This window comes from Cryptotermes secundus, unplaced genomic scaffold (assembly GCF_002891405.2).
Source record: "Cryptotermes secundus unplaced genomic scaffold, Csec_1.0 scaffold791, whole genome shotgun sequence".
Taxonomy (NCBI): Eukaryota; Metazoa; Arthropoda; class Insecta; order Blattodea; family Kalotermitidae; genus Cryptotermes; species Cryptotermes secundus.
This window is the reverse complement of record NW_019734323.1, coordinates 479313-495481: the sequence shown is the minus strand read 5'-3', so window position 1 is coordinate 495481 and position 16169 is coordinate 479313. Positions and strand designations below refer to the sequence as shown.

Genomic DNA, 16169 nt, shown 5'->3' with positions numbered 1-16169 from the left:
CGCTTAAATTACTATTCCTGTGGTATTAGAACGACGATCACTGTGGCCGCGCGATCTAAGGCCTCTTTTATACTTGCATGCCGCATGCCACATGCCACATGCCAGGCGGGTGTATTAACATTGTTTAAATGGGACCCTTTCATACTTACCTGCTCGCGTCGAGCGGTCACTTTCACCCGCGCGGCATGCGGCTGAGGCGTGTCGGGACGGGCGTGCGGCCATCACCGCCTAGCGTGTCCCGCCACGCGGTTGGGACCAATACCTAACGGGAGTTTTTATACTTCATGCTACATGCCAAGCGGTTGGGTTCAGTTCAGTTCAGATTAGCTTGTAGTCTTGCAAAGTGCTAGCTTGGAGAATGGATGCAATTGATACAGAGGTGCTGATTAGTGAAGTGCAATCTAGACCTATGTTATGGAACCCAGGAAAGGAAGACTACAAAAACCGAGATCTGCGGAATAAAGCGTGGGAAGAGATTTGTAGCAATATCATCCCTACATTTGATGAAGCTGATGACAATCTAAAGAAAAAATTAGGTGAGTTCTTATTTTCTATTTGGTTTCTTGTTTATTTAATTTACAGGCAATTGCACTGATCTTGTTTTTGTTACATGACGAAATTACAAACCACAACACATAATACTCTTATAATTAATTCTTCATAGTTTAAATCATTGATTCCTGCCACGGCACACTACCAACACCCAAGAAGTACTGTGAAAAATTGTCCCTTATTGAAGCATTCGACTGACCACCTCCTCTGTTGCATAGCCCTTGTCTGAAATCTTCGAACCCCACCACTGTCAGTGTGTCTTCATAATCGAAACCGTCTCTGACTCTAATGAAGTTGTGCAGAACACAACAGGCTTTTACAATGTCCACAGCAAGATTTGTTTCAACGTTTAAAGGGCGATGGAAAATTCGCCATTTGTTGCTTAGAATCCCGAAAGTACACTCAACATATCTTCGAGCCCGGGTCAACCGATAGTTGAATACTCTCTTGTTGTGATTCAGATGTTTCCTGGAATAAGGTCTTAGCACATGTTCACTGAGAGAGAAAGCTTCATCTGCAACTAATACATGAGGCAGTATAGGGTTAACAGTTCCTGGTAGTGGCTTTGGTGGAGGGATGTCAAGCATTCCGTTAGTCATCTTACACCAAAATAAACTATTTTGAAATACAGTGGAATCACAATTTCTCCCATAAGCCCCTACGTCAATGAAAGTAAAACAGTAATTGGCGTCACAAATGGCCATCAGACAAACAGAAAAAAAATGTTTGTAGTTCATAAAAAGTGACCCACTGTGTTGTGGTCTCACTAAACGAACATGCTTCCCGTCAACTGCCCCCAGACAGTTGGGAAAGTTTGCTTTATTTTCAAAGACAAGGCTGATTTCTTTCCATCTCTCTAAAGATGGTTCAGTCATGCACTCGTTTCTCAGCACCAACCACAAAATCATACATACTTCACGCACTATTTTAGATATAGTTGTTATGCCTATTCTGTATGAGTAGTGAAGATCGGTGAATGTATTTCCACTTGCAAGATATCTGAAAATAAGATTTTTGAAAAAGTTAGTTGGTATGCACATAATTTGATTTAATTACGAGTATATACTTGCATCTACTCGTATACATTATTAATTTAAACTGTTTCTTTTCAGTTGAAAAAGTTCGTTCCAGATGGAAATCCTCAAGGGATTCCTACATGAAGGCGAAGGGAAAAGTTAAAGTTCTGAAATCTGGGTCAGCGCCATGCAAGGCAATTAGATACATATATTATGAACAAATGCAATTTCTAGACAAAATACAACAAAGGTCTACCATTTCTAACTTTGAACAAGCTGCAGAAGATGAGGATATTAGTGAAGTTTTTCATAATAGTGAAACTAACGAAGATGACATTCGTGATGACGATTCAGATGCTCAAGATGCAGCCAGAAGGAAGTTCACCGAATCTGTCAAGAATCGGGAGAAAAAGAAACAAAAACTGGACGATTTTGGTGAAAACCTTCTGGCTCTATTAAAAAGCAGCAAAGAAACAGAAGAAGACGCTGACCGGGCATTCTTGTTATCCCTGCTCCCACATGTCAGAGGGTTTGACGAAGATCAAAAACTGGATTTCCAAAGTGGGGTACTACAATTGATAACGAAAATAAAACGAGGAAATTATGCACCGCCCACTCCAATTGGTTCTCATGCCTCATATCCGCAATATCATTCATATAATCCAGATCCATCCCAAATCATTTACAGCCACAAACAACAATCTGATCCAGGTCCATCCATAAGAGAGAATGAACATTTTTGAAAGATAAAACTGCCTCTCGAGTAGTGCTCAGCTCCATGGAGTTAGTTAGTTAATTAGTTAGTTTAAACTTCTAAATATAATGTATTTGTTTATGTGATAATTAAAATAATGTTTCAATAATCTGACCTTGGAGGTTTTAANAACACATAAGAGTGAATTTCAATTAAATGGGCCACAAAATGACCAAATATGTTTTTGATGCCATCACTAATTTCTCACTTAAATTTAATTGGGTTATACAACTCATTGGCCGATCACAGTGGTCGAGCGGTCTAAGGTATGAACTCTCTTTGCTCGCTCGAAAGCTGGGGCCGTAAATTCGAATCCCATTCAAGGTATGGATGTATGTGTTTACTCTGTGTTTGTGTTGTCCTGTGTGTAGGTTGCGGCCTTGCGACGGGCTGATCACTCGTCGAAGGAGTCCTACCATCTGTGTAAAAAAAGGTTACGAAACTGAAGAGACCAGAGCCTAACAAAGGGCTGTAGAGCCGTTGATGAATGAATGAATGAATGGATTTAGAACGCATCTCTAATACTATAACGTGTTAATTATAATGACATTTTCACCTCTGATAATTACTGGTCACCAGAATTTATTTTTGCTTCATTGTAGTTCTTTTTGCTTTTCATGCTAATTTAGTTTTATATTTAATCATATATTTTCCTGTTTTCTACCCTTGACCCTTATTCTTCCATCTTACTATCCTCCCAGTACCTAATTGTGTGTCGGCATTCCTAAACCTCTTGTCCAAAATCTCATCCCACCATATATCTGTTCCTTCAAACTTCGGGATGTCGTCTAACCGCTCACTTCGTTGGGCCCCTTACATTGCGCTTATCCACTAGCCTTCCTTGTGCTGCGATTCACCTGCACCTCTTTCTGAACACCTCCACTGGGGTTACTGCTCTCCTCCTCCTCGTGGATGGCGAGAAGTTAGTTAGGTGAGAAGGAGGAGAATTGTGGTTGTTGGTGCTGCTAGGCGGGAGTCCACTTTGCCATTGGTTAAGTTTTCAAACTAGGAGGTTCCCAAAATTTGTGAATTTCCAATCATGTTGCTTTGCTATGTGATTCTGGCAGTTGCTGACCTGAAGCTAAGGTTGACAGCGACTTGATGCATTACCATCAGGAGATGAGGCTCCGGCCCTCCCACTTTTAAGTTATAGCTGTTCCAAGCTGTCAGATCTCAAATTCTCAAAGCCTTTCCGACTTTGCTGAAACTGCCAGAATTCCAGGAAATGTACCAGATGTTACTTCCTGTCCACATAGCAAAACTTGAACTATGTCACTTCTGCGTGTAAGAGCCGGCTATCTGCCGGATCTCTTTGTATTTACGTGATATTAACTTAATATAGATTTAATTAATACAAAATAGTCCAAATTAGGATGAACTGTTACAGTCGTTTCAGGCTTCGTCTTTGCTGCGTATGGGGCACATCCCTTGCTCAGTTTTTTCTCCCCTCGTCGTCATGAGTGCGTTATTTAACGACGCTGTCAGAAGCGATACTGTGTAGCGTCGTGTGACAGGATGATTAATGAATGTGAAATTTGTGTACGGGAATGCGCCACATCACGGAAGTGCCTTCAAACCTTGTACATTGGAACCCATCAATTCGCCATCCCACTAAGCCGGACTTCTTAGTTTTGTCACGTTTTTGCGGAACCGGCTTATTAATTTACACGTTGCTAACCCTCTTATCTATCTATGGCTCTACAGCCCTTGTAGAACTAGGACGCTTTCTCAGTTTCTTATTCTATACATAGCCGGTAGGATTCCTTGGACGGGAGATCAGCCCGTCGCAAGGCCGCTTTAGATCACTGTATTGCCTGTGTATTTGCCTCGCCCTTTCCACGTCTGAACCAGTTTACTGAATTTCACGAACGTTGTGTGTGGTACTGGAACCCACTCGAACCTCCGACCCTGGAATTCCCCTGCACTCATCAGTAATATGGAGGACACACAGACCTATGACGTGTGAGCGGTACTTGAGGACTGGCACGCGAAATGATGTATAGTGAATGTATTTTGGAAGAGCACGAAGCTATTATCTAGGTAACTTTGTTTTTGTACAGCACAAAGAAAACAGTGACTGCATGAAAGCTGTTTTTATATAAACGCAGTAACTGCTGGTCCATTGGGCCAGATAACTGGGTATGTTAACCCTTTAAATCCAGTGGTCACTATGTACCACGTGCTTTAACATTCTAAAATACCATATTCTTCGTACAGTGTATTTATATATTTGTTACTCTTCTCACAGTAAACATCGATTGTTTCCCTAAACAGCGTTAACCGGTTGCTCTTTGTGGCGGAGACATAACGTGTTTCTGTGAGGTACAAACTAAATGTTGGTGTACTATTTTGGAAGAAATTTGTCATGTGGGATTTGTGGTGGACGAAGTGCCGCTGGGGCAGGTTTTTCCCGAGTACTTCGGTTTCCCCTACCAATCTTCATTCCACTATTTCCTTCACACTCACTATCATCTATCACCTGGGGCTGCCACAATAGGCCAGTAGTGGGCGCAGTATCAAGTGGACTCATTTTCACCCCATTAAGAATAATAAAAAATACAAGCAATTTAGTCTTCAGAGCGTTAAGTCTGGTTCGAGGATAGAGCAGAATGCTTTTCTTGCCAACTGACACTTCAGAATTTGTATAACTTCCCCGATACCGAACGCAACTGAACGAACATTCAAAGCTCCGTTGTACGCACTTGATGGTGTTTTTTTTTTTGCAACACTGAAATGAATAAAACAATGGCGTCGTATACGACGGTTCATAAATTGTTTATCAAAACTTTTTACTCTTCTGATGATCCTTCTGTTGTTGTGCTATGTAACCATCCAACTGAACTTGTTCATCTAAGCACCACGTGACATTCAAGACACTACGCTTGCCCTTTAGTAGCGCTGTGTACTTCCTCGCAAAAGCGTTAGCGTCTCACTTTTCCATCATACGACAATGGCTGACTCAGCTGTATTGGCAAGTAATCACGACAGATTCCTGATGCGTTGCTGGTTTTGAGACCCCAGTCAAACAACCTCCGTGGCCTGTAGTCCGTGAGCGAACTATACCGACCGAGCAATCGCCACTTGTCGGCGAAGGTAGTGCCAACTTGGCCGCGCCATAGCTCAAGCGGTTAGTCGCTGGCTTTCCACCGCGGCGGCCCGCGTTCGATCCCGGGTATGGTCATGTGTTATTTGTGGTGGACAAAGTGGCGCTGGGGCGGGTACTTCGGTTTCCCCTACCAATCTTCATTCCACCAAATTCTCCATCATAATCACCCGGGGCAGGCTGCAATAGGCCAATCAGTGGCCGCCGTGCCGAGTGGACCCAGTTGGACTCCCCCCCCCACTAAGCGAATTACAGAGAATTAGTGCAAACTTTAGCGGACAGAGGGTATCGCGTGGTCAGCGCAACGGATCCCCACGGCCGTTAATCTGAGTTTTCTAGACCGGAGCCGCTATTTCCTTGAAATAAACCCTCAGTTATCCTTACGAGGCTGAATGGACCCCGTTCCAGACCCACTACTTCTCAGAAAATCTGGTAGCGCCGGGAATCGAAGCCAGGACCTCTGGATATGTAGGTAGGAACTCTGACCACTAGTCCACAGAGGCGGTCGGTCGAGACCGCAGTCTATTTTGATAAACAGTGCACATGTTTTTTGCACTTCATTGCCTCCCGTGCAGACATGCGCTACGTCTACGGCCCTTCGCACATTTATGACACTTTCTGTTTCTCCAAACTGTTCAACTGTCCGCTAGATTGTGTCTCTTGATGGTGGAACGCGAACAGAAATCTCGTCGGTGTTGTCTGTCCGCAGCAACAGAAGACACATCAGAAGTAAAAGGGTTTGATAACAATTTATTATCCGTCGTATACGATGCCATCTTGTCGTTCAGTTCAGCATTACCAACGCAACAAACAAATTTCTTGATTGTGTAAAACGATCTGCGAAAGTTTCATTACGTTTACTTTCAGTAACGTAGGAATTATACAAATTGTGAAGTGTCAGATTGTACCCCCCCCCCCACATTAATTTGCAAATTATGTCTTGAATCGTTGTTTGTAAGTTAACAGTTCCAACATGGCGACGGTGCAAAACGTTGTGACTGTGTTCGAAAAATTTAACGTGGACAGAATGTGTTCTTCCCCTAGAAGAATATAAGAACAAGCATCACAGTGTCAGACGACCATCTGGTGGCGAATGCAAGACACCAACCCAACCCAACCCAACCCACGGGCATCTCAGTAGAGTAAACCCTCGCTAATCCGGGTTAATGTGGAGGGAGGTCGCACGGAGTAATGAAACAAAAGGTAACCCTAAAGGCAAAAAAAAAAACGAATAATTCCAATGTTTAATAAGTAGTGTTGCTGGAAATAAAAGGAAATATCACTGTAGAGCCTTTATTTAAAAACTGTAAAGGGATAAACTGAAATCCAGGGCCTCCATCCAGCTCAAGCCAGTCTTGGATATTTTCTTGTTTGGTTTCAGTCTCTCCAGTTGCCCTCATCACAGTCTGTAAGCCCTTCTGCTCAAATCCCTCATACTCCTAAATTTCGCGTGTCTACTCAACTGTGAACAGAATTTTTCACATTTCGATCCGCATTAACTGTAACCGGGTTAGCAAGGGCTTACTGTATTGGATTTATACTAACTCTACCTAACTACAGCAGGTGTGGCACGCTATAGCGTAGTTGGTTGCAGCACTGTGCTACTAGCCGGAAGGCCGCGGGTTCGAATCCCGATGAGGTGATTTTTTTCAATTGACCTGATCCTTCCAGACGCACTATGGCTCTGGGGTCGACTCAGCCCCTGACCGAAATGAGTACCAGAAATGTTCTTGGGCGTAAAGGGCTGCCGGCGCCTAAGGCTGACCACCTCACCGCCATCTGTGAGCCGATTGTCTAGAAAGTGTGGGAGCCTCGACATCTCACAACCGTATGGACCTCCACGGTTCATTACAGGGATAACGTTACCTTTTATTACCTTAACTATAGCACTAACAACAGAATACCTTATGTATGTCTGAGGTCTTTGCGTATTCAGGACGTGTGGATGCACGTAGTGTTGTTACTGAAGCAAAATCTGGTGCCACATTACATTTTTAGTGGCGGGGGGGATTTCATTTATTTTGTCTCTTATTTCAGCGTCAAACAGAATGATTGAGGGACTGGAAAATATTTGAAAGGAAGCGGTCACGTCGTGATCGAGGTACGATCACAACGTTACCGATAGGGACGAAGTTAAACCACGAAGAATCTCAATATAGCCGGGATTCGAACTCCGCAGGTCGCGAGAACAGGTCCGGAGCGTTACTGCTACGCCCGACCGTTCGGTCACGTTTGAAATGTACCAAACAAAGATTAACCCTCCCCCGATATAGAGGACACAGGAGCGCATGCGTCAAGGCGAGGTATTGATCCTGTCGGCCGCGCTGATATTCTCTCTCACAACTAGAGAGGAGCAGATTTTTGAAACGTCATACAAAAAAATTTGGAACTTCTCGTATTGGCGTTAGTTCAGACACCTGTGCTGATGCCTGCCCCAGCCTTACCTTCACACCAGACTACCCGCCTACGCATCTACATAACAGCGCTGTTAACAGATAGGATGTGTACCTTGTCCGATATGTCTCGAACGACCGCCTATGTGGTCTAGTGATCAGAGTTCCTGGCTACAGATCCAGAGGTCCCGGGTTCGATTCCCGGCGCTACCAAATTTTCTGAGAAGTAGGTCTGGAACGGGGTCCCCTCAGCCTCGTGAGGATAATTGAGGATCTATTTCAAGGAAATAGCGGCTCCGGTCTAGAAAACCGAGATTAATGGTCGTGGGGATCCGTTGCACCGACCACCCGACACCCTCTATCCGCAAAAGTTGGCACTAACTTCGCCGACAAGCGGCGGTTGCTCGGTCGGTAGTTATCTTGCGGAATACAAGCTACGGAGTTTCTTTTTGTTTCTGTATATGTCTCAACTTTTTTATCTAGCACACGGAAGACGAGAAAGGAACCGTGTTCCGATATAAAGCTCCATCTCTTTAGCGTCCACTGCAAATGTGTGTAATTCGTGTAAAATGTGCTGTCCTTCTCTACGTACCATCAAAGTACGAAGGAATTTCGTTTCTGTTGAAATAAATTCAGTTGTGTTCTTTACTTTTAGAATCCATTACTTTGAAGCGTACAGTAGAACATAGACCTCAAGGGACTTCATAATTCTTTATCTGATTTTTTAAATACTCTAAAACAAGGCGGAATGTCCAGGGAAACCAGGTGGGACTGAAATTAATTGCGACAAATCAGCTGCTGGTCTGTGCTGATGATGTGAATATGCTGGGTGATAATATAGACACCAAAAATAAAACACGAACTTGGTCTAGAACTAAAACACAGAGAAAACTAATTATATGTTACTGTCTCCTCACCAGAATGCAGGGCAAAATCATAACAGCTAACAACAGATGCTTTGAAAATTTGACTCAGTTCATATATTTGGGAACGACGATAACAAATCAAAAACTGATTCGGGAGGAAATTAAGAGGAAATTGAATTCCAGTAATGCTTGCTACCATTCAGTCCAGAACCTTTTGTGTTCTCATCTGCTGTCTAGAAGCGTAAAAATTACAATATAAAAGCCAACAATTTTGCCTATGGTTCTGTAAGGGTGTGAAACTTTGTCCCTGGAATTAAGGGAGGAACATAGACTGAAGGTGTTTGAGAACAGTGTGCTGAGGAGAATATTTGGACCGAAGAGAGATGAAGTGACAGGAGGTTGGAGAAAGCTGCATAATGAGGAGCTTCATAACGTGTACTCTTCAGGAGGTATAATTAGAATGATGAAGTCAAGGAAAGTGAGACGAGCGGGGCATGTAGCACGAATGGAGAGAAGAAGTGTGCATATAGGATATTGGTGGCAAAAACAGAGGGAAAGAGACCACTAGGAAGACCAAGACAAAGGCGGTGAATAATATTGAGGTGGATCTTAGATGTGGTAGTGTGGACTGGATTAATCTGGTTCTGGATAAGGACCGGTGGAGGGATCTTGTGAACACGATAATGAACCATCGGATACCATAAAGTGCTGGGAAGTTCTCGCGTAGGTGCACAGTTGGCGGCTTCTCAAGAAGGGCATGTTTGTTCTTCATGTGGGATTTCGCTGTTCTAATGCCATTACCATTTGTATTGTAATTCTGTATTTCAGCATCCTGTTGCAAATCTTTAATTAAATATCTATGTATCCACAGTCCTTCAATAATGCAGCAATTGTTTATTCGCTATTTAACACTGAACACAACATGTTTCGGCCATAGATGGCCATCTGCAGGTGTCTTAATGCATCCAAACTGTTACACTGCTGTGATGTGCGCTAAACCGGCGCGTTGCAGTCCACTTAAAAATAACATAAATAATTAATTTAAATCCATTAAAATTTTTATTACATTTTTTTCGTAAAATCCTATTCCACCTCTTATTGGGTGTCGTCCACTTGTTTGGAGCTATGTGATATTCCAGACACTAGTGAAGACAGCACCACACGCTGCTAGAGGGAACAACACACAAGCAAGGGGCATATTGCAGATTGCAGACGTAGCAAAACAACGGCTAACAAACAGAGAAACAAACCTTCTGGAATAATCACATACTCCAGACAGTGGACTACGCCCCTTGAGAGGTGGAATAGTATTTTACGAAAAAAATCTAATAGAAAATTTAATGGATTTAAATTAATTATTTATGTCATTTTTAAGTGGACTGCAACGCGCGGTTCTAGCGCACACCAGAGCAGTGTAACAGTTTGGATGCATTAAGACACCTGAAGATGGCCATCTATGGCCGAAACGTGTTGTGTTCAGTGATAAATGGCGAATAATCAATTGCTGCATTATTGACGGTCTGTGGATAAATAGACGCCATTACCATTGTTAAGATAGCACATTCGGTACAGCTACTGGCTGGACGGCTCAGGTGTCGGAGTTCGAGTCCCGGAAGGATCAAGAATTTTCTCTTCTCCATGTCGTCCAGTCTGGCTCTGGGACCAACCCAGCTTACTATCCAATGGGTGCCGGGGACTCTTTCCCAGGGATAAAGCCGCCGGGGCGTGAAGCTGACCACTTACCTTCAACTAGTACCGAAGTCATGAAAACGTGGATCTGTACATTCACTCCTTCATACGTCTTCATGGCGTAAGCACAGGAACATGTTTATTTACCATTGTGAAAGGAGATGTAATGAGTCACTTGTTCTGCTGTGTGAACGCAACGAAAGTTTGAGGATTACGGTCTTCTGGGTTGTAACGCCGTGTAGTTGGGAGAGAACATACCGTCTCCATTTTCAGGGTCGAAAATAAACCAAGCAGGACACCAGCAGAAGCAAGCGGCCAGCTTAGGGTGGGAGTTAAATCCTTTACATTTCATTTTTCAGACCTGGATTTGATGCACAGTAACCATCCGAGAAGCTGATCTTGCCGCATGCTTCTTCATGTCCCTTCCTTGGCGTGCTCTTTAACCTGAAAATGGAGATGCGATGTTTTACGAGAACGTCAGGCTCTTTCCGAACTACACAGTGGTACAGTAGCCACTGCCATGAGAATCTCATGTGCAACGAGTTTAGTCGAAAACCTTCGATGCTTTGGCCTGCTAGGGGATATGACATTTCAGTCTTCGGGCAATACTGTTTGAAGAGTTAAGCGAAGTGTGCACTCTTTCACGATAGAACCCCGATTGTGGAGTAATGAACCCTTGAGTTCCACAAGAGCGTGAAACTCTTTAAGCAAATGAATGCGTATTAACACAGTTAGAGAAAGTTTATGCACCTTGAATTTGGTGTTGAATACATTTGCGACAGATATTAGGCACGTAGACTTGGTGTTGAATACATTTTCGACACATTATGCACATGGGGAGTGAAGCGGCCGGGGCGTGAAGCTGACTACTCATATCCAACTAGTGCCCAAGTAAAAAAATTGGATTTATACATCCATTGCCCATACGCCTTCATGGCGTAGTGCTTAATTAGTTAAACGCAGGAACAACTTTATCTTTTTACCAATCCCTCCAGTACACGCTAAGTCTTTTCAGTCTGCAATGTCTTCACTAGACGTTTCCTGACAACGGATTTTAACACAGTAACTCTAACAGCCTCACTGAATTACACACTCCAAATATCACTGTAACTACAACAAACATTAAGTCCTATCTTGACTGCTTGACTTTCAACAGAGTCTGAGTCTTAGTCTCATTTTACGACCGACGGTCAGTCGGCCAGTCTGTCGTGGCATAAGGCACCCATCTGGGGCTTGCGACCAGATCTTTATTACTATTTGACAGTTACGTTCTTATTTTTTTGTGGGCACCCTCTCTGACGAGAATACGGGTCTGTCTTTTGTATATGCTGCTGGTTCTTGCCAGCGCAGTCTTTCTCGGGTCCGAGACCCTTGGTACTCGAGACCATACATTACTGTCTCAAATTTGAGAATTCCCTTTTCGTCGCCTCCTACGACTCGCAGGGTCACGGTGGAGGTATTCGAACCCGCCTCCACACGGGCCGACATTCAGCTGAGTACGCATCCCGCACTTATAAGATGTGGGCATGAACTACGTAGAAAACACCGCTCCTCTATTACATGCGTATCCATTGTCGCGGGAACGTTTTTATCAAGCTGTTCCCTAGAAGCGGCCGTCTGTTCTTGATTAATAAGAACCTGCTGCCTAGCAACGGACATTCCGTTGTTTGGCGGCTGTTACCTAAAAACGAATGTTGTTTCATAGCTGTTTCTCTAGGTGCACAGTTCTTGCCTTGAGCAAATATGCCGCAGTATATTAGAATATAGTGACATATGGTGGATATAATGTATATATATACGTATGTATATACGTATGTCCCTACTTAGTGGCTGTATGAGTAACGTAACCCCCTCCCCCGACTGATAATGGTGGAACAATTGGACACTACCTAGAAAGACTAACCCCTGCCCTCATCATAGTGGAGGTTCAGTAAAAAACGTAGTGGTCGTAGAGGTGAGTAAATACGAGGGAGAGTCAGTAAATATGTTCCAAGTGGATATAAAACGTGTGATATTCAAACCCGGAAGAAACAGTTACTTCTTGACATATCCTCCACCAACGCCGATAAAGTTGACCCATCGCTTTACCAGTGCGTTGAAACCCTCAGCATAGAAGTCTTTTGACTGTTGTCACAGCCACTTCCCCACCTCCATTTCATCATCTACGACTTTCAGACATCCATGAGAGAATTTCTCGACCCAGATGTGAACTGCTTTACGCGGCAAACACTTCCCACTGTAAACAGAAAACATTTCTTTATGAATATCCTTTGCATTGATTCCTTTTGCCCACAGAAAACGCACAACAGAACGCTACTCTTCGGTAGTACACTCCTCAAACACGGTCGTTATTTTGACTGCTGAAACCAGCCTCTCAACATGCGCATGCGCGTCTGCTAGCTAGACTGTCATGTAGCTGGACTGTGCTGCTACCTGGTGATACATATAGAAAACCTATTAAGTCCATTGCAGCTGCTTTATTTCCATTTGTGACGTATTTACTGACTCCCTCGTGGGGCGTGAGCGTGCTGCCTGGTTGTCAGTAGCGAGCTTCTGCATCTGCCTTCGTCTGTCCAATGTTCCGACTCCTGACTGCTCCTTGAACATTACCAGAAAAACAAGGCTACGCAGCTTATCTTAATAGTGTGCTGCTGTGAAAATCCCATGTCTCGTTCAGTCGTGTTTAGCATCGAATGGTATCAATTAATTGTGTTTGGTGAACTAGAAAAAATTGAGGAGGAAGCTGTTTTGTTTGTCTCAAGGGACTATTCAGGCATTTCCTTAGGGGGGAGGGGGCCGAGAAAAGCGCGCTGGGCAGTCAGATCCATTGTCTGCATTGGCCAGGAACCACCTGTTCATTAGATCAGGCTTCAGTGTGATTTTGACAGTCGGCACTCGGCTTTGTTCAGCAAAGGCACAGCTGTAGAACGTGATCAGGAACTCGTGTTTGCTGTTCAGAAACACATGTTGGTGCTTGAAAATGATATCGTCGGAGGAGTGCCAGGTAAGTTGTGAAGAAGCCTACGAGCACTGCAGTTCGTGCCAGTCAGTTATCGCTGCGGTGTTATGTCTCACTATAAGTGCCGTGCGATCGTCCGAGAGCTATCAGACATTCGTTCAGCCGCTTAAGCGGGGGAGACACACACACGATCCTGCGTCAGCTCGGACCGACGTGATTCAACTAACTGCCCGACAGCCTGTACGTTCACTCCAACATCGCCCCAAACGCCGAACTGAACTGTTTATGTGCCGACCCATCACTGTTTACGTTACATGGTTTCAATTAGAGCAATTTCGTGGCAGTTTATGCAAACAAATTGGAAACCCGGTCCCCTGCGCAATGCATCTGGGATTTTCGAGAGAAGTGTTCAAGCCCAGCATCGAGTCTCGTCCATCCTCGTCAGTGAGCATTTGGCATTTTCATTTTCCCCTCCCCGGTAACGGCTCTGTCTACCTTTATTTACGTCTTTGTTAATAGGAAACCCCGTCTCATTTCACAACTGTAATCAGAAGTAGCTGTCTGCAAATTTTTATGAGGAGCATTTTCTCGTGCACTAGTACATTTCAGTATGCTTCAGCTGGGCAGCTTGGCCAAAATTTAGCTTCTCAAAGAGCAATTCTGCTCCATAGATTTCCATAGTTTAGACTGTTTCAGTGTGCTTATTCCTTTTTTAGGAGTCATATCCCATTTGCATATTATTGTGCAGTTAGCGGCCTGGGGACCAAATTCAGCCCGCTGGTGGGCAACAAAATTGAGTCATGAATCTCCCATTTCATTGTATTTTGTGTTTTGAAATATTTAATATTGTAGTGTAATAGTGTAGAGGAGCAAGATCAAGGACACATAATATATTGTTTGCACTTGGGACGGAATTTGTATCATTATATCATTTATCGTAGGGAGTGCAACAGGATGCTTAAATATAATATTTAATATTCGTTATATTTGATGTTCTCACTGCTGTAACAGTGAAGGCTGATATCGTCTAAAAAATATGACGCCTTTTAGTGTGGTTGAAGTTTACCGCTGTTTCGTTATTTGCTTACCATGTCTTCGACTATGAAGATGGGGATAGTACGTTCCTCCGAAACATTGGTGAGCGGCTACTGGGCTATACGGCGTTGCATCCCAGATGAGAGTACTCTTCAGTCACCGTCTCTAAGTCAACTTACCATATGAGGCCGCACGCCAGACTAGTTGAGTAACCGTGGTATGTCACAGTGTATCCGTGATTGCATCGAGATATATCGCGGAAGGAACGTAACGATACCATAACCGAGGTCGCCGTGTTTTATGTCGAGGAAATCCAATGGAAGGGCTGTTTGTGTGCGTGACGAGATAGTGTAAATGTCCAGTTGGCAACACTGCAGCGTTTTGGGCGCATTGATCAGGTCACGCAATTTGAGCGCACGCTCGCAGCAGGCCGGCCCGTCAGTTGAGCGAAGTCATGGAGGGTTTGCAGTACTCGCTGACCACGAAGGGCAAAGCGGCGGTCGTGTATCGCGGCTACAGGTACCGCGTGAAGAAGACTGTTGACACCACAGTGTATTGGCAGTGCTTGGAGCCGGGCTGCCTCGGTCGGTTGAAAACGAACACTCTGGGCGTCACGCCTGGCGGCCAGCACACGCATCCACCTTTCTGCGGCAAGTCTATGAGACCACCTTGCCGGTCCTACGTCATGCGGCTGGGTAAGCATGCGCAGAGAAACACAGAATCTCGTCAAAATATAGTGACGGATAGTCTGAAAGAATACGCAGCAGTTGGGTTGTGAGAGAATACGATTTGAAGTTTGTGCATTCTGATGTTTGGGTTGGGTCATAAATACAGGCCACGACGTTATTTCGCTGATATATCGCGACGTCCGATATTCAAGATTCTACAGTTGCACGATACGATTCGTCCGCAGCCCCGCCATTTTGAGCGCTTCAAATTTGTGCTTGCCAATATTATTTGGACAGTCACTGTACCTCATAGAACCCATTGGATCTTAAAAATATTTATTTTTAGCCAAATTAAGGCATCGTACATTTTTTAACGGCCTGGAACGCATCGCAATTTATAATATGGGATGCTGATATCTGACTTAGGATAATTCTTTTTCGAGTGCCGTATTCAGGAACGTCCTGTATCGGCTCCATGTAACGCGGTTGGTGTAGTTACTGAATGCATGGTGTTGCATATATCAGAATATCTAAGTGAACCGGAGATATTTGTCCTGATGAGACCGCAGCGCAGCTTTATTTCGGCCGACACAGTGACACTTTTCTTCGCAGTGATATTTGTCTATGAGTGGCGTGTTGAGTTGCCCCCCCCCCTCAGGTGTTAAGGTCCTTGAAAATTCAAAGTTCTAATGGCGATAACTATGTACTTTATTATTATTATTATTATTATTATTATTATTGAGGTGAGACCGAGTCCACTTGGTACTGCGGCCTCAATTGGTCTGTTGTACCAACCAGATAGATGATAGATGATAGATGATGGTGAGTGTGGAGCAATTAGTAGAAGATTGGCAGGGGAAACCGAAGTACTCGGAGAAAACCTGCCCCCAGTGCCACTCTGTCCACCAAAAATCCAACATGACCTGATTCCGGCCGCCGCGGTGGAAAGCCAGCGACTAACCGCCTGAGAGCTGTGTAGTTTACTTGGCATATTAAATCGTGTAGTCTGGTAGATGGTTACCCTAAAGATGGAAGCGTCCTGAATTTTTGGTAATGATCCACCATGGCAAGGCGTTGCGCCCCCAGAATACAGGAATCTTTACGAACCGCCTTTGTTATCCGGTGTGAGAGATC

The 16169-nt window shown here is 44.1% G+C and overlaps 2 protein-coding genes across 5 annotated transcripts in view; both read left to right on the top strand.

Annotated features, from left to right (window-relative positions):
* Window positions 1-16169, top strand: part of LOC111868663 (protein tramtrack, alpha isoform) — a 158041-nt gene that overhangs the window by 99855 nt on the left and 42017 nt on the right. The gene's annotated exons all lie outside the window — the stretch shown is intronic.
* LOC111868665 lies at window positions 39-2441 on the top strand. Its single transcript, XM_023859540.2, has 2 exons — window positions 39-536; window positions 1665-2441. Exons 1-2 carry the CDS (start codon window positions 359-361, stop codon window positions 2309-2311), a joined length of 825 nt encoding a protein of 274 aa, XP_023715308.1. The 5' UTR covers window positions 39-358; the 3' UTR covers window positions 2312-2441.

Coding starts and splice junctions, on each gene's coding strand:
- LOC111868665 (XM_023859540.2), top strand. CDS start 359: ATGGATGCAATTGATACAGAGGTGCTGATTAGTGAAGTGCAATCTAGA. Junction 537..1,664: donor CAATCTAAAGAAAAAATTAG/GTGAGTTCTTAT, acceptor GTTTCTTTTCAG/TTGAAAAAGTTCGTTCCAGA.